At 32.2% G+C, this 20123-nt stretch overlaps 1 protein-coding gene across 1 annotated transcript; it reads right to left on the bottom strand.

Annotated features, from left to right (window-relative positions):
• Positions 1–2710: 2710 nt before the first annotated feature.
• On the bottom strand, positions 2711–19395 carry LOC113513767 (O-acyltransferase like protein-like). The gene is made up of 13 exons (XM_052900202.1): positions 19151–19395; positions 13889–14222; positions 13223–13402; positions 12352–12431; positions 11672–11874; positions 10404–10518; positions 9239–9453; positions 8885–9078; positions 7699–7837; positions 6541–6727; positions 5147–5289; positions 3524–3629; positions 2711–3087 (listed from the first exon to the last, which is right to left on the bottom strand). The coding sequence occupies exons 1-13, from the start codon at positions 19329–19331 to the stop codon at positions 3005–3007; spliced, it is 2160 nt and encodes a 719-aa protein (XP_052756162.1). The 5' UTR covers positions 19332–19395; the 3' UTR covers positions 2711–3004.
• Positions 19396–20123: the final 728 nt, after the last annotated feature.

The raw sequence follows: 20123 nt of genomic DNA, 5'->3' as shown, positions 1-20123 counted from the left end.
TTATTTATGTACCACATTGCCATACGTTTGGCTAAATTAATTTTGATTCATTTTTGACACTTGTTATTTGTCCATCTTGAGATATGTAATCTAAAGACACCACTCCGGCATACACATACCAACAATGTATGCCGGCTGCAAACCTAGCGACCCGGAGGTCGTCGCCTCCGGAGTAGAAGCCGGGGTAATAGGGTAGCCCCGAGGCCCCTATCTCGCCTGCCCACACATCATCTGGCGGACAAGAGAAGACCATGTTGTTGTTGTAATCTAGCTAGCTTTTATCTGCGATTTCGTCTACGCGACTGAGTTATTTATTTATTTATTTAAACTTTAAAGCAATGTATTTCTATGTACATTTGGCGGACTTAACACCGGATGGTATTCTCTATTAATAAGCCAATGAGCAAACAAGGACGTAGATAAGCAGTGCATTCAAGAATAAGGAAACTTGAAGTAATACTTAACATATTTATATATTCAGCATCACTCGTCATCATCATATCAGCTTTTAACTATCCCCCCCCCCCTAGGGGGGTTTTGCTAGTAGTTGTCACGCCTGGTATGCGGATTGGCAATCGCAGTTAGATTCTGCAGATGTTTTAAGAGAGAAGCTGCTGCCCATCCCTCGCCCTCCCTTAGTCGCCTCTTACTACACCCACAGGAAAGAAAGGGGTGACTTATTCTATGCTGGGGCCAGATGGCTAGTTTGAATCGTAGTTTGTTATTTGTTCTTATAATACATTTAATTATTTATTATAGTAATATTTTATGTTTTTATTTATGTATGTTTTTTATGTCACATAGGGCACACACTTACAAATAAATATATGTCCATAATGATGCTCTTTTATTCCACTCTTAAAAATATTTAGGAATTGACTCTCACAGATAAGCATGGAAAAGGAAATTTACAATCTAGCAGCATGGTTTTTAAAGGATCCGCTGAAACGCGTAGACAATACTATTATTATTTTATATTAGCATTAGTGGACAAATTTTTGACATTTTATGTTATATTACCGTAATCTTCTTATTGCCTTCAGGTAGATACCTCTGACAGAAGTATTTTACGGTTGTACATGTACGTAAACACTCTACAATCATGGTGTTATTATTATTATTATTTATGCACGTCATATAATAATACCATACTTAGCGAATACAGTAATAATCTATGAAAGCGAACAACAGAGAATGTTTTACTTTCAATGGTTGGCCGTATTATGTCGGCTCAGTAGGTGTTTTTTTCAATGCAACGTTTATTATAAACATTACTTTGAACTTTAATTTTATTATCAAGAAATATAAATATATGTAGTTTGATTAAAACAGATATCACACTTGATCGATAGTCTGTTGAACAAAATGTGCCTATTTATTTGTTGTTTATTAATTATAATGATAAAAAAAAGTTTTAAAATACTTTTCGAGACCGATACAATCACAAAATATAGTATATTAGTCAATTCATTATTATTTTTCAATTTTGCAACCGAATCACCTAATTAATGTATATTTAATATAAGGATTTTGATCCTTATTTTCTCTAAAAAAAATATTAACTTATCGAAACGTTCCTTTAATGAAACGACTTTTTTTATTAATTTGCTTGTTATTGGACATTAACAAACGGTCATATATTCGGCTCAATTATACCTAGCTGAGTCTTCGAAATTAAATTGCTTCTAGTAGTGGAGCGTGCAGTATGCCCTTCGTTTTATTGGTAATCGACCTCCTTTTATATATAATATATACCTTTTTATTTTTTTTCCTCTATTTTGAATATATCTTTTTATATTTTTATTTTTTACTTTATTGACATATACGTCTTTGTAAAGGAAATAAAAACTGGTAAGTTTCTAATTATACTTATTTGCCGCCGCCCTTTCCTCCTACCTCCTCCTGCCTCTCCTCTTTTAATACATACCCAAAAATTAAAAACCATAAACAAATCATACGATAAAGACCATCGTCGCCATATTTCATTAGTGTTCTAAAATTAAACAATTTTTTATTCGCACTGCCATCAGACAGACATCAACAGATTATCGTATTGCCGGGCCAATTGTTTATACTTACATGCAGTTCGAATGGTATAGTCGAATAATTAATATTAGGAATGGCTGTCGTTAGTTTATAATAAAAGAATAACATATTTTTTAGTTTTTTTTAATGGATGTAAATGGAATAGTAACCCCGTCTGCGCTGTCGGTATAGCTGGCAGAGCACTAGTGAGGGATGATAAGTGAGGATGTAGCACGTCAGTTGGCCTATTGTGATGAAGTTATGAAGTTGTCAAAAACTAGTCACTATAGTTTTTAGGGGGAAACTACGTGGAGGTCGACTTGTTAAGGTATTTTTTTTTTATTTATTTTATTTATTTACAAGAAACATGGTAAGTGTATAGATGTTACAATAGTATAAGTCCTCATATTTTGCCATAATTAGGCATGCAAATATTAAAACTTAAAAAGAAATAAATGATAAATGAGTCATTAAAATTCAAAATGTTATATAAAAGAAAACATCAAAAAATGTCAGCTATATTGCTAGCAATGGATATATTAGACCTCATTACTAACAATCTCTTTCCCCCAAGTAACATATAATGTTAGTGAATGCAATCACATAGAGCTATGGCAAATTTTCTACAATAAAAAAGTCTCATAAATACTTGGGCAAATTTATGTTAAATGAAACTACAGGGAAATAGATAATACTTATTTTATTGTATCGTTGGTATAGTGCTTTCATTGCTTCACCTTCCGATGTTTGCAGGTTCGATGCCCGTTCAATACAAATAACAATTTTTATTCATAATTGCTTATACTTACTTACTATGAAACGTCCAGATAATACAGATTATCTTGGCATTTTCCATCTAAATATGTTATTTATATAAAAAAAAATGACATTTATTTATAGTACATCAATTATTTAATAATCATTGTACAAGTCCTTAGTTTAAGACTAGATGGCGTTACGGTCTAACTATTTATTAATTTTATGCTGAATCATTTTTGTTATTCGCCTCTGAGGGATTAGCAGTGCCGTCCAAGGGTTTTATTGGCGCTGGCTTCTTGTTACCTAAGAAATAAATTTATTAAATTAATAAAATATAATTATTTTACCTTTATATATTTTTGTTGTTTTGAAAGTATAATTAAGACTAATATTGATTTTTAAATTAATTTAAAGGCAAGAAAATACAATACACAACAAGAAAATGTATCGATTAATTCAGTTTCTTTTTCACATAAAATTTTACTTCAGTTTTGTCATAATCAATTATATTGGTTTAAAAATTAAACTACCGATTTTTATAAAATTTCTATGAAACCAATCTGCAAATATATTCTTTCATATAAAAAAGAATTGTATTATATTGAATGTAAAATCTTTTTTGTAAAAAATTAATGTCGGTCACATAAAGAATATTTCAAATCGATTCAGTACTAACGTAGTTATGGGAACAAACATAAAAAAATACTTTCTTTTAAATATCGATTGATAATATACTAACCTCCCAAGAAATGTTTAATCAACACAGAGCAGGGCGCGTCTACAAACAATGTGATTATATACGCAGCCAAAACTGCTATCACAAAATCAGTCATAGTTTTTTGTATCTGAAAATCAAAAATAGTAAAATTAATTCCAACGTGGAATAAACGACTATCAAAACGTTTATTATATCTAGACAGGAAAAGCCTTAAAATAATGATAGGGACAATAACGGGCCATTGCCCGTTAAACATTTATATACAATAGAAGCCACAGACAGCGCTCTATGTTGAGGCTGTTTTGACGCCGAAGAAACGACTGCTCACATAATCCTGGAATGCGAAGCTGTGGCCCCTCAATGTTTAGAAATTCTCGGAATAGTGTCGTCGGTCCATGAGGCCTATAAAGTTCCCAGGAAGCTTCTGTGTTTCTGGGCGGAGCTGGGCTGATTATATTAGCCATGACTCATACGTACAATGGACCAAATGAGAGGCTTAGCGCGGACAAGAGCATCCAATTTAATTTTTTTTTTTATGCAACTTAGAATGACAAACAAGCTGACGGCCCACCTGATGGAAAGTGGTAACCGTCGCCTATAGACATGAGCAGTACCATGGACATAACAGAGTATACTGTTTCGCCCATGATACCCCCCATGCGTTACCATTCCTAAGGACTCAGATGTTATTCCTCTGTACCCAGTAAATTCACGCCATTACATTCAAATGTAACTGACTTAAGTATATTTTAGTCGAGAAAGCTCTACTACTTTCGGGACCAACCCTTAACCCTTATTTACGAGCAGACATTACGCGAGCGCGAGCCTAACAGCGCGACTCGGCGCGCTAAACGTGAGCTGTTGGCTTATGCGGCATTGCTGGATTTCTCATAGCTTACCTCTTCGCCTGCCGTGTTATAGTCACTGACTATGTTTATATCTACAAGGGTCGCCTTTTAACTAACATGTAAGTTAATCCGGTTGTTATTATATTAAAATATATTATAATGTATATTTACAAAATTTTTAACAATAAAAGTAGCGAATTTATAACTATATGTATATGTTTGTATATTTTTTTCTATAGATACTATATCTTTATTAGTTGCTAAAACGATTTTTATGATAATTTTTCATAGAATAGTCGAAATATTTGTCGAAAATAATAAACATGTTAAGTAAATTAAATTTCTATTATCCAGTCTTATAAAGTTTATTATTTAACTTAAACTATTCCTTAAAATTAGTATTAGTATTAAATAATAAGGTCGCAAAAATAATTTTTTTTTTCTATAACAATTAAAATACACATTTCTGCTCAGTTAAAAAAGAGAAGCTAAATAAAACCATATAAATATTTTTTTTTTCACTAATATTAACGTGAATTTTTACGTTTCTAATATTAACTTACTTGAAATATTGTTTATTTGCTAGATCTTAGAGCCTCAACGACGCAAAAAATCACACATCCTATTTGAAAAAAAAAAAGTTTTGTCAGAAAAAAGTAAGTTACTTTTTAATTCGATCAACCTATCTAAGTAGGTAACAAGGAAGAGGTAGCGGGTAAAAGCTTGTATAAAATAAATACTTACTTGTATAATATTATAAAAATATATATAGTATATCTCATGTTAAAACACTTACCGCGAATTCATCGCTGAAATAAAGAGGGGCTATTATGGATCCATTGACTACAAACATAAGTGGGTAATGGAAAATATACATGGCATACGATAACCTTGCCAGTATCTTCCACATGGGATGAGATAGGAACCAGTTAATGGGACCTGAAAAAAAATAATATTACATTTTACTAGCTGATGTACAGTTCCGAGGCTACTTCGAAGTAAGGTGAAGCTGGCATCCGAAAAACTCGATGTGTTTAATAAAGCGAAGCATTACTTCACGCCGGATCAATGACTAATGCTCTACAAATCACAAATCCGACCCCACGTGGAATATTGCTGTCATTATGGGCGGAAGCATCAAGATACCAGCTTGAACACTTCGACTCAGTGCAACGACAATCTATAAGAATTGTCGATGATGCCAGTCTTACACGCTGTATCGAATCTTTAAGTTTTAGGATAAATTTTGCCTCATTCTGCGTGTTCTACCGCTTGTATTATACAACGGATTGTGCTCAGAGGAATTATTCGATATGATGCCCACGATCACTTTACTGTACGGCTCGCCATCGACAGGGAATTCACCGGCATACCCTACAGCCTAGATGGTCGCGCGGTACAACGCGGTTTCAGAGATGTTTTCTACCACGAACACTCAGAATTTATATTATAGAATGAGCTCCCTGCCGAGCCTTTCCCAAGAGACTACAGCATGGGGATCTTTAAAAGAGGGGTAAAGAGGTTTCTCCAGGGTCGGCAACGTATGTATAATAGCCATGGTATTGCAGGCGTTCATAGGTTACGGTAACTGTATGACATATCATACTCATATGACTGTCTATAAACTATATAACAGTATTGTAAATTTCACCATGATCATATTTATCCATTGCTGAACATAGGCCTCCCCTTATTGGGCAGTTTTCATGCTTAACAAATGGGTTAGCAATTACAATTAAGTTTTTGGTGATGTTTTAAGAGACATGCTGCTGGTCATCTCTTAACCATTAAGTTTCTTTAGTCACCTCTTACAACAAATACGGAAAATTCTATTCTATACCGTGTGGTATACTCGGTATTGAGTGGGCTACCCCTTCCTAATAAGAGGGAAAAGGGATTGTTAGTAATGGAGACTGAGAATCCCATTGCTAGCAATATATCCAACCAGGTCGACCTCCTCGCGGTTCTCCCTGGAAACTATCATGGTTAATTTCTGATGAATTCATCATGATGGGCTAACTGGACTGTTTTCATTCTCATCTACCACCCTTCACTGGTGCTCCAGCAGTATATCCCATTAGCGCAGGCGGCGTTACCATACCATTTTCATCCTTAAAAAAAAAACCCCTTCCTAATACATTGTTAATTTAATAAGATTTAATAGGTATCTGGAATACTTCAGAATCGTACCTCCATATCCATGTGTACAAGCGAAGATCATCCAGCAAACGCTCAAAGCCCAAATTGGCCTCATGTACGAATTGATCAAGTCATCGACTATCTGATTATCCCAGTCTTGTTGTATAACTAGATAATGACTACAAATGACTCCCGATGACAAAATTATAGCAAAAAACCATAAAAGGGCAACTTGTACCTGTAATTATTTGTAATTATAATAATGTTGTCAGCTTAAAGAATTAAATTAAAATGAATGGAAAATCGGTAACTTTTCCATAATCCATCTTCTATAAACATGAACAGCATCACTAACTATGTATTACAGAATTTACTGTATCGCCCATGACTAATAATACTTCGACTAACAATAAAAAAATGATCGCTAAAAAGTAACATGTATAAATAAATTGCGCACCACAAAAAAAAATTACTACAATTATTGCATATCAGTCATTTTGATTGTAAAACTAAACTACTGATGTAAAACTACATACATACATACATATCTGTCACGCCTGTCTCCCATTAGGGTAGGCAGAAACAATGGAACGCCAAATGCTTCGATTCAAACAAACCTCTTTAAAATGTAAAACTAAATTATCAAATTTTGATAATATTTCTATGAGACTGACCATTAAGCAAATCCTTTCAGATAAAAAAAATGAATTTTCTAAATCGGTTTACAACTAAAAGAGTTATGAGGAAACAAACGTAAAAAAATATAATCTAAATGATTTTTTTGATCCTCCTTTTTTGATGTCGGTTAAAATTTCTAATATAAAGACTGTTTTTTAATCAACTTAGAATGGCAAACATGCTAACAGCCTACCTCATGGAAAATGGTAACCGTCGCCTATAAACATGAGCAGTACCATGGACATAACAGAGTATACCATTTTGCTCATGATACCCCTCACGCATTGCAATTCCTAAGGACTTCGGTGTTATTCCTTTATACCCTGTAAATTCACTGCCATATCCCATCCTTCAAATCGAAACACAGCCATGCAAACACAATTGCTTCACGGTAAAAACGCGAATGGTGCAGAGGTGCCCAAGCAAACGACTTTCGTACTAAGTCTTTTTCTAGTATCTGGTATTCGATATTGGGATATCCAGACTGCAGTCGAGCGTTGTCCGACTAAGATGGTTTATAAAAAAACTTACTTTTGACATAATTAACGTCTTTCCACGATAAATATATAGAATATATCCAAATATCATTCCCACGAAGAAGGGCGATGACCTTGTCAACGTGTTTACGTAGTACAAAGTAAAATACTCCGGCTGGTCCTCTCTTGATGGACTGAAATAGAAAATATTATTAATTTTTTCTACTATTACCTTAGATGAAATTGGGTTTATTTGTTTGTTACATTTAAGTGTTTTTTTTATCGCCGTCTGTGAACAGTGAATCAGTCACACGGATGAAGTCGCAGGAAAATGCTAGTGATAAATAATTAAGTCAATTAGTCCTTTTCGATCCCAAACAAAATAACACTCCGGTAATTTATTTCATATATGTATGATATGTATGAGACGCTATTTTCAACTTAGCGTCTACTAAATTCAAAATACCCCTACGATAGTTATGACTATACGGTATTTTTTGCGACATACAGAAAATAAAATAAAAATAACAGAGATTTTTTTATAAATATGAACTCCAGCCGTGGCTATGTAGTGCCGGCATAGAATAAGCTACCCCTGCTTTTCCCGTGGGTATCGTAAGAAGCAATTAAGGGTTGGCATTTCGCCTGTCATGCATGACAACTAACTACTGACAAAACCCCCCAAGGGGAAGGCATAGATATATGGATAGTTAAAGGCTTACATGGTAGTAATGATGTTGAACACCAGCTCGAATATTATAGAATACACTGTGACGCCAACGGTATCATTATCACCATCACTTCAACCATTATCCGTTAACTGCCTAATGTAGGCCTCCCCTATAGACTGTCATAAGAGCAACGGTATAACACGTTATACATACATACATACATATCTGTCACGCCTGTCTCCCATTAGGGTAGGCAGAAACAATGGAACGCCAAATGCTTCGATTTAAACAAACCTCTTTCGCTTCTTCCACATTCATCAATCTTTTCATACATGCTCGCCGGTTACGGGTACTTTTAATTTGGCCCTTCTTCAGCACGTCGCCTATTTGGTTAACATACTTCCGTCTAGGGCGGCCCCTACCGACATCTCCATTCATTCTTGCTCCATAAATCTCTTACGTAATTCTTCTTTCATCCATCCTCTCCAAATGACCAAACCAACGCAACATTCCTTTTTCGATTTTTGTCACTACATCGTTATAATCTCTGAGAATCTAAATATCACTTACCTAAGAGTAAAAATACCAGATGCGAATCTCATTATAAAGTTATAAATGCTAGATCCTGTAAGACTAGCCAGTAGGGCAGTAGTTAATGTGATCCAAGCTGTTCTCTTGGTTGCACCGACCACTCCGACGAGAACAAGAGGAGATATCAAGAAGAGTTGGAAATCTATTGCCAGATACCATGTATTTGGAATACACTGGAATAATAACAAATCATATTTTAAAAGGTAGATCAAACATATTCGTCGACATTACTATTTCAATTCCATTAATATTAAAAAAAAATTATAATACCAAAAAAAAAATTGTTTATATAAATTAAAGTACTACTATTTAATGATATTTTAAAATACTAACAACGTAGTAAGGGTTGTAATAGTTCTGTATGTACAATAATGTTGACCACCAATACTTTCTGCATTGGTATGTTTGTTGCGCAACGACCTCCCACACAGGCCCGTCTGTTACCCGATAGAACAGCGACGCTTGAAGGAGTACACAAGCGGCCAGCACGGGGAATAAACGCAGATATCGATTCAAATAGAACATGTGGAGGTTCTTCAGTAACTTTACTGGAAAATAAAAATAAATTATTAATAGTAAAATATATTAATTTTTAAAATTACACAATACAACCTTTTAAAGCTATAGGTAAAAATGAGAATTTGACAAGGAAAGTACTCATGAAAATAAAGTAACTAAAATGATTCATGTATCGCAATAGCCTCAAACATTTCGCATAATAAATTTATAATACATTTTCTTCTCAAACAGCTATTGCCATATTTTTGTATTAAAACACGCCATCTATGAGGTGAAATTAATTGAAATTTTAATGAAATTACTAGTCTTATTCTTAGCCGAAGTACAATGTGCAAACCCTAATTAAATTTTAATCATAGATAGTACGTGCTAAACAAAATATTATTTTCATTTATAGAGTATAAAATAGATGGCGTCATTTCGATATTAATTGTTATAAATGAGAAAAATTTTATTTTACCAAAGTGATAGATAATCTTATGACACCAAATTTCATCAAAATTTGTTTGATTTGAATTTAATTGTAAGGACAAGAAAGGCCGAGTGCCAAAGCTGTGAATTGTGCCAAGTACTAAATATTTGCATTGTAACCACACCTATTTACATTTGCATTGATAAATTTGAATGAAAATCATATCCATCAATCGATCATCATAAATCAATGAATAATTACATCGTAAATTTTTTCACAGTATATACTAACCACTCTAAAATAAATGATAATGAAGAAATTTATTTACTTATATAATCTACCTATGGGACTACCCTTCCTTTGTCGTAGTTGTCGTAAAAGGCGATTATGAGAATTTAATGGTTCAGAGATAAACAATAGCGTGCCTCTAAAAACATCATCAAAACACCAAAGTAGCAAACAGGCAAAACGCCCTTTATGGGGAAGGAATGCTATGTTCAGCAGTGGGCAGGTAATGATATAAAATAATCTTAGATACTACAATATAAGATACTTTTAGATACTTACCTCCTGTCATTTTGCCTGCTGTAGTATAAATTAACAGAAGTCCACTAAGCATGAAGAAAGTGTCAACAGTAATGGGGGCAGCCGTTATCCACAAAGACCAAAAGGATTGTATAAACTGTAAAATAAAAAAAAAGTAAAGTTTCAAAATTCTTACTAATATGTTTGTACCCGTATATAAAAATATATTGTTAAATTTGTTGCTAAGAGCAAAACTTAAAAACGGCTAGACCAATAGGACTTTTTTATTAAGTATTCCTTGGGATAGATAAGGTTTTCACAGTTGTTCCTGATTGTTTCTTTATTTGTGACTCTGGCGTCTCAATGTCTCATCGAATCATTGCACTATACTTTTTTGTCTTAGAAAATGCCGTTTTCTTTAATATTTGGTGTCACATTCATTTCGCTAATGGGACACTAAACATAATGATAAATTTACGGTTTACAAGTATTTACTTTATTTGTTCCTAAGTTTTTAGGTTTTCATTTGAATTACAATTATTCGTTGCACTATATGTGCAGGCAGATACAGATTTAGCTCTCAAAAAAGGTTGTGGTCATTAGCATTCGAAAATTAGTCAAGTGCGAATCGAAGTATGAACTCGCTCAAAATCAACTTAGTACATTCCCACAAAGGAGATATTTACACTACAAAGGAGATATATGTTTACTAAATATAAATATAAAATACTGACTAAATATAATATTTTATTGAAATAGGTGTTATCTTACAGAAGACATTATTACTGGTTATTTTATTAGAATGATTTTATTCAATTCCACTTCCATTTGTACATGCATGACTACCAACACTTGAAGATTGAGCACCATCATTACTACCAGAAGTAAGTACAACTTTCCATATTACAACTTTCCATATTTCCATACCCTCAATCTCCGAATGCCATTTCGTCCACGTACGTTTTGCGACTAGTATTTCATCTCTAAGTGAGGCATCTTCAGGCAAATGATAAGATCACTGATCGGAGTTGAAGAAAGAGCCTAGTATTAACCATTGGGCACCCATATTGCGAATATAATTTTATCAGCATATCAACGTTAACAAACCGTAAAAGTGTAACGTTATATGTCTATTAGAGTTATGGGCATGCCCATCGTGCCCACAACAGTGGATCCCGCTTAGATGGAGAAGGATATAGACCACTTTTTATTTCAGTCAAACACATATCCAGTACACGCAGACAAAGTTAAGACTAAAAGCTAGATCTATTATAAGTAAATAGAAATCGAACATTTTTTATTTTACTCACGTCGAAAATCTCTAAAGGATTGTGTAGCGCAGGCGCTGATAGATAATGTAGATACGTATGTCCAACTAGAACCCACAGCATTGCAATTGCTCTAATACCATCCAAGCATTCTAGAGCTCCTGGTACTGGTTTGTAGGTCACCAGTCTTAGAGTGTTTGTGTAAACGGAAAAGGACAGATACAGACTATTGGCTGTTTTTGGATCTATAAAGAAAAACGCTGTTAGTATCAGTCCAAAAAAATTGGACCAAAAAATATTACAAAAGACAATATTACAGATACAGCAGCTCACAAACAAAATTTAACTAATATGCAACTAGAATTAAATTGCAACTAGACGATATCTGTACTTGGAAAAATTGTTCCTTGTTTTTTGCAATAACAATTAAAATATTTATTTTTAGATATTTTGTCTATTTGTCTAGCTCTCTGTTTAACTGTCTGTCTATATATTTACCTGGCCTCACGCAAAAACTATTACACCAAATTTAACTCGATTTTTACATTTGTTTCTAAAGATTTAACCTAAAAATTGGTTTGTTTTATCTTAAGCCATGTACTCGTATAAGTGACATTTTATATTTTCTATTTATAAATTCCACGTGTATAATGTAGCAGCCAAAAATTTTGTTAAATAATAATATATTAACTAAAAACAAACAAATTAATTAATTAACTTACCTTTTTTTAAGAATATTCGGTGTCGAATATCATAAGCAGTGCTTAGTACCATAAAAATACCGAGTAAAGTGAATATAACTCTGAAAACAAGTAACACATGGTATATAGATATGATTTATAAATTATGATGAATTATTAGATATTAGATATTTTTGTATACTCAGCGATATCCGCCTGTACAATGGGTTGTGCTCAGAGGAATTGTTCAATATGATGCCCACAGCTACTTTCTACCATCGTACGGCTCGCCATCGACAGGGAGTTCATCCTCATGTCCTACAGCCTCAATGGTCGCGTACAGCGCGGTTTCAGAGATGTTTCCTCCCACGAACACTCAGATTGTGGAATGAGCTCTCTATGTCGAGGTTTTCCCAAGAGACTACAGCATGGGGTTCTTCAAAAGGGGGGTAAAGAGGTTTCTTCAGGGTCGGCAATGCACGCGTAATGCCTCTGGTATTGCAGGTGTTCATAGGCTACGGTAACCACTTACCATCATCATTATGCTTGTTTGCCACCTTAGTGATATAAAAAAAATCAATAATACCATTCATCCCTTAAGGGGAGGATTATCACTTTTCAATAGATGGTCAACATCAGTTTGTTCACTATTCTCAGAAATATAAAAAAAAAATGAGAATATCATAATCACTGATTTAACTAGTCTTTTAAAATATTAAAAGTGGAGTAGACAAATTTCTTCTACTTTTTAAAAGAATACTTTTGTCTCACTCGAAAATAAATAAATTGGGATTATGGTAGGAAGATGATATATAGGTGTTAGTTATCTCATTTTTCTAGATTAATCATCAACATCTTAATTTTATACGTCAAATAATAAATATTGTAATTTTAAAAGTTTAAGTTTACTTACAAAGCGACATAATCTGCAGCAACCCATGGTTTATCATTTGGAATCCTGCAATAATCTTCTTCAATTCGCAAACTGCTTATATTTGATATAGTTTCTAGTACATTATGCAAAGAACAAGGTTTTGGAAGGCACACTGCTAGGCGTATACTGATTTGAAAACCTTGGCTTGACTCTTCATCTCTGAAATTTAATATTAAATCAACTTAAATATGATAAATATTGATGCAAAATACACCATCCATGTTTCTACATCCATCCATATTTCTACATGTATTATCCTAAAGTTGCATTGAAAGCTTAGTATCTATAACCGGATGCCTATCATTATAACATCTAATTGATCTATACTAGTATACTCGTATTAAGATATAGTCAGTATTTATTCAAAGCATCTCGCATCTCATTATATTTTTAATAGTATAAATAATATACACTTTTCTCCCTCTATCATTCTTCTACCACATCTACCACTTCATCTACCACAGTTGCTGTCAAGAATTCAATCTTGGCACGAGCCAACACACACGACACGACGACACAAGCTATAGGTTCTGGATTCATTTATCTATCTAAATTAATAAGTTTCTTTTTTGCAAAATTAATTTACATCCTTCTCAAATAAATAAATTTATGTATAATTTTAGTTGTTTTAGGAGTTATACTTACCTCGATATATTATTGTCTTCTGATGTTATTCCAACCAATCCTTGAAGTTGTTTCTTTATACTCATTTGCTTTATCAGATCATTGTAGGTACTATTATCAATATTAAACATCATCGAATTGAACTCTGGCCATGATGCTCCTAGAAGTTCTGACTGTACTGGCAAACTGGATAAACTAAAAAATTGATTTAGTGGCATATTCGCCATACAATATTTGCCTTCTATATTCATATCTTGTACATTTTTATTTATACCCAAACATTCATAGTAGCTGCCTAAATCGTTTAGACTTCCTTTTAGTAGACTTCGTGGCTTTCTATAACCCGCATCCAAAACTGAAAACGTGCAAACTCCATTTTAATGTGTGTGTTGTTATTGTTAAAACAATTTTGATATCATCATTACAGCCGTTAACTGTCCACTGCAAAACATAAACTCCTCTATAAGGGGGATTTTGCCAGTAGTTACTACGCTTGGCAGGCGGATTGGCAACTGCAGTTTAGCTTTTGATAATATTATAAGAAGGACGCTTCTACGTATTTCTCTACCACTATTAAGCCACGCACGGGAAAGGAAGAAGTGGCCTATTCTATGCCGGGACCTCCACGGTAATGCCAGGACTTACACGGCATCCATTTTAATATTTTAGTTTTAATAAAAGGCAAATTCTAATATTATAATAATAATAACTTTAATAATAATAATAACTTTATTGTAGCTAAAAGTCGGGTACACAATTTCTTATACAGTGATTACTACACTAGGCTCGCAGACCTGTATCGTAGTAGTCAGATAATTTTGTTCAATTTACAGATAATTTTATCATTTAGTACGATTAAAATACATTTGAAATCTATTTATCATTCTAGTACAATGATAATGAAGATAATTGCGTAAAAGAATTAATGTACTCAGTGTTTATTGTGTTTATTTACGGAAGTTTATAATTAGATAATAGAAGTGAAAAAAATGCAATGATATGTGTAGGAGTATAAGATAAATAAAAGAAATATATATTTTTAGTGTTCTGTAATGAAAAAGAACAATTGTGGACAAAAGTGCAAGCTACACTGAGCAAAGGCAATGTAATTTTGTTTAGCTCACTTAACAAAGTTATGCAAACTGTATTATCTGAAACTGAGTTCAGACTGAAAATTAAGGAAAAGAGATAATTTCCAAGATAATTTCTGGGGACACCTTTCCCCGTACAAAGGCCAATGTTCAGCTTAGCTAACATTGTCGGATTGCCTGTCTTATTTCTTAAATTCTTAGCTTAGCTCTGTAATTCCCAGTGTATCTATTACAGAGTACTATTACCATTATATCACTAACGAAATACACATAATTACACATATTTACAAATTTTATTCTATATTTATTATGTATTTATTATCTACCAGCGACTCGAGTCGGTTTCACAAGATTTTTTTAAAATAAAATACAGCCCACTCTATCTGCTAATAATGTAACTTTGTATTGGTGAATTTTTTTGTTAATATCAATGCAATATTTTTTACGCCTATTAAAAATCTAACATTTACTCTTTATAATATTAATAAAAACTAAATAGAAACAAAGAAAGCAACAATATTTAAAACCATGTTGAAAAGAAGAAAAGATATTTAAGTAATCTAATTAATAAAACTCGAATCGTCCTTATTCGTGGAGAATCCAGTATAATAATTATTTGATAAGAATATACTCGTATTAATAGATATGTTATCTATATCTATCATAAATACGGAATCCAATTTATTTAATAAGATTTCTATCTGTAATATTGCTGAGTATTCATTAATAGATATTAAAATATCAAAATCAGGTAAGGGCTAAATGAACTCACGTCGATTTAAATTAAAATATGATTAATCAGTAAATTTTCTGTAAAAGGAGATTGTTAGCCTAATATCAGTTAGGCGGCTTTGCTATAATTATATATTACACTAGCTGTTTCTCGCGACGTTGCCCGTTTCTATGTAGTTTCCGTATATCATTCCCATTGGATCCCTTCATATTCGGTCTTATATTGTATTATATACTTAAATGATAATTACATACATAATACCTTCATGAAGTTTCAGCGAATTCACCTTATCGGTTATTTTATATAATTTTATATGTGATTCTTTAGATTTATATAAGATAAACAAACACTAAATATTAAGTGGATCAAACCGTAATGTATTAGTGAAAACCGAATTCAAATCGGTTAAACTGTTTCTGAGATTAGCTTGCATAAACGTACAGACAAACAAACAAACAAAAATACTAAAAACCATTGTTTTGGGTTCTAATGCGTTTATAAAGCCCCCCTATAATAGTTTTTCTTATATATCTTCCATGTACATATAGCGGTTAATTACGATTTTATTATATGCATTGATTTCAAATTACATTTTTGTTCAAACAGTAATAAAAACATATAATTCTGACTTGTCCATTATTGATTAGTTGATTAGATTTATTTTAATTTCACATTTGAACATCACTATAAGTAGAAGCTCTACACCTATCTTTCCCGTAGGTGTCGCAAGATGCGATTAAGAAAATTTGATGGTCGAACAATGTACAGCAGCGTCCCTCATAAAACTTTACCAAAGCCCATCTGCGGTTGCCAACCCGCCTGTCAAACGTGGCAACTGTGGGAAAGGCCTATGTTCAGCAATGCAAAATTAACGGCTGATTTGATTATCATAATCATAATGAAAGGTTCTATGACCTTGCTATGACCTTGTCTATTAATTATCGCAAACTTAAAGATTTTTTGTTTTTCTCAAATGGGTAAATAGTAAATTACGCTATAATTTAGTAGTAAATAATCAAGGGTCGTCATGTTAATATTTTAACTAAAAGTGAGTCTCAAATCTAATGAAATACTGAAGAATTAAAATTTGTTTGTATCTTAATAAATTACTTGTTATAAGTCTCTTATCTGAGAATGACTCAACTCAATTCAAAATTTTAATCTAAATCAAGACGTGCAATAACTTTATAAACTTTGTTCTCAAATGAGAAAATCATATACAATTATGGCATGGGGCCTTTAATTCTCATTTAACTAAGTCCTGTATCTTAATAAATCATTTATTATAAGTCTCTTATCTGAGAATGACTCGACTCAATTCAATATTTTAATCTAAATCAAGATGTGCACTAGTGATTAATAACTTTATGTACTTTGTTCTCAAATGAGAAAATCATATACAGTTATGGCATCGGGCCTTTAATTCCCATTTAACTAAGTCCACTATACAGGAACGACTAATCCTAATTCGCTTAATAGTTTAATCTAAATCAAGATCCAAATTTAACAACTTTATCCACTTTGTTCTCAAACGAGGAAATTATATAATATTTTAGTAGGATTTAATAAATAATAAATGTCAAATAATATCATAAAATAAAATATAATTTATCTGTCATGCCTATCTTCCAGAATATAATATAAAATATTAAATCTTTAGGCATAAATAAAATTAGTTCAGATGTTTAATATATCCGCATATATCTAATTCCAACCAAAGAAAATCAAATATCTCGGTACATACATACATTCAGAACACAATCGGAAAAGCACATTTACTCTTATTTCAAAATTGCTTAAATATACAATATTATCATGCCTACTTGTACAACAATTAGTCCGTTATCCTAAGATTGTCTTGAAAAGATTGCTCTCAACAATAAGACCATCTTACTGTACTTACACAATTGTATCGTTACATTTATGAACTGTCATGCTTATTCCCTATATTGTGCAATCTAAAGAAAGTATATTCATTCATTTATTCATTTATTCAAAGCACGCTGTAAATAAGTGAACAAAAATGTAATAACATTAATTCCCTTTATTAAAAAAAATATAATGGCAAATGGTACCGAATTATAATTGAACCACCAATGATACATAGTCTAAAAATGGCTACGATTACAAAAGCAAACAGATTAGCTTTCAGTACATATGAACCTATAATACTATTTGACATTATCGACTCAAAAATAACTACCAAGGAATCAAAAAGTCAGTGATATGCTTGACGGAAAAACAATCATTAAATGTTATTATCTTTAAATCCTCGCACTTACTTTACACAAATGAACTGCACAGCAAATAAATTGAAAATAGGGAAACTAATCTTTCACTTGGAAAAATTCATTCCAACAAGATCTTAATATTTTGATAATCTATCAGGTAAATGACAACAACAAGCCGGAGATCAAAACAAACTTAAACTTCCTGTTTGCAAGAAAAATAATCAAGCCATCAGAAACGGACAGTGAATTTGGAAGCATCTTATTAACAAAATAGAAAACAACGCCCATGACGAGACTGCCTATAAACAGCCAATTTAATCATCAATGCTCATACTTGGCTGACTGCCTTTATTTCTACTCAATGTCCTATACTAGCTTTAGGCTGAATAGTCGGTCGGTTGTGGTCAGCCCGTTTCGATTAGGTGATCGACTTCTCCTATTTCCTAGAGCGTGTCACTCTCTAAAAATTACGCATTTCCTGGTGTACCAGTTTGACTGGAATAAGCTTGTTCTAGCTGGGAACGATGTAGAAGTTCAAGTTTATCCATTTTGTTCTCAAATGATAAAATTATAAATATTTTAGTAGGATTTAATAAATACTGAGACTTGAATAATATTATGAAATAATACATATATACATATCTGTCATGCCTATCTTCCGTTAAATAATATAAAATATTAAATCTTTTAGGCATAAATTGGTTCGGACATTTAATAAATCCTCATATATCTAAACCTAGTTTTCAAAGGTCGATGTAAACAATAGGATAAAAAAGTGCATTAAGTTGGACTCAAATTCCTGGTACACCCCTCTTATAATCTGGACTTTGCACTATTCTCGCACATAACAAATTAACTGAAAAAATAAAGGATGTATTTGAGCGACGAGGAACTTATAAAAGATTTTGAGAGAAAATGCAACTGTGTTCCAGAAGAATATTGAAGCTACGTGTTTTGTACTTGGCTTATGCGTATAAAGTATCATATTACTGCCAGTAGTAACTATTTTGAAAAAAATATCATAAGCACAAATCCCAAAGTATGACAAAACTTATGTAGTAAAACAAAAAGCTAACCAAATAAGTACAAATTGGCAAAAACAATTATACTGGGGAGTATTATGCGTAATACTTTTTAATATTATATTTATTGTCTTAGAAAAGAGTTGTATTTAACAGTGAGAAATTTTGCAATATTATAGCACTAGTAATGATAAGTTCAAACTTACATCGAGCCCATAACAAAGGATCTTTTGTCACAATATATCTCATTTGTTTCAAACACTCTCCACGGTCCAACACTTCTTCGTATAACTTACGATCAAAAACATCATTTCTATCGTATACCATATGAACGTGAGCATTTACTATTATAATAAAAACTAAGTTAAATAAAAAAAATAATTTCATATTGAAAACTCAAAAAAAAGAGATAAGAGACAAAAAATATAAACTGTTCAGTGTACTAACGTTTACTTATTTAATATTAATAAAGACAAAACTCAAGTGTACACAATCTTTTATAAATCTGATACGATTATAAAATTTTATAATCTAATCGTTAATTGAGCGACTATAATATTGCTGTTTAAAATTTTTTTATATATTGACTATAATATATATAGAAATGTAAAAGTAAACAAATCTTTTTGTAATATGGATGAAAAACATATTACGCCGACTCCAAATAATAATTGGGATAAGGGTAGGAAGATGATGATGAATATATAGAAATGGACATAAATCAGTGTAATATATATAATGTCTGACTGAATTACTACGAAATAGATGTTGATTAGTAGAAAGAAAACATGGAGCCGTATCTGTATCTAATATTCAAACTATATCTAAGTTAGGAAATAATTTTATATAAACTTGTAAAATTTTATCTTATGATTTCCTTTTTACATGTTGAAATTCGATATACGACTACACCGCTCTGACCAATCACAGGAATAATATGGTCTATGAATGTGAACAATCTAAAAGAGAATAATTTACTTTTAAGGGTTCAAGGGTTAGCTATACCGCTATACTATGTCGGTGAAGTACTCTTTTAGTTACGGTAAAAAATATTTACTAATTAAGAATATGGTAGAAAGATTCTAGAATATAGAATGAAAGGAATACGTAACGGGAAAGGATATTCCTTAATGTAACGACGCGGCTTATGCAAGTTTCTAAAGTTATTTGTACACAAGC

This window comes from Galleria mellonella, unplaced genomic scaffold, assembly GCF_026898425.1.
Source record: "Galleria mellonella isolate WM207_F2 unplaced genomic scaffold, CSIRO_AGI_GalMel_v1 utg64, whole genome shotgun sequence".
In the NCBI taxonomy this organism is placed as follows: Eukaryota; Metazoa; Arthropoda; class Insecta; order Lepidoptera; family Pyralidae; genus Galleria; species Galleria mellonella.
Note: the sequence above shows the minus strand (reverse complement) of the source record. Positions and strands in the feature narration are given on the sequence as shown.

Bases quoted from the DNA above. Each gene is read 5' to 3' on its own strand.
- LOC113513767 (XM_052900202.1), bottom strand. From the start codon at position 19,331: ATGAAATTATTTTTTTTATTTAACTTAGTTTTTATTATAATAGTAAAT. The intron at 14,223-19,150 runs GTAAGTTTGAAC...GCACGTTTTCAG, and splicing joins TCCTTTGTTATGGGCTCGAT to TTTTGGATGCGGGTTATAGA. The intron at 11,875-12,351 runs GTAAGTTAATTA...TTTTCTTTATAG, and splicing joins CCGAATATTCTTAAAAAAAG to ATCCAAAAACAGCCAATAGT.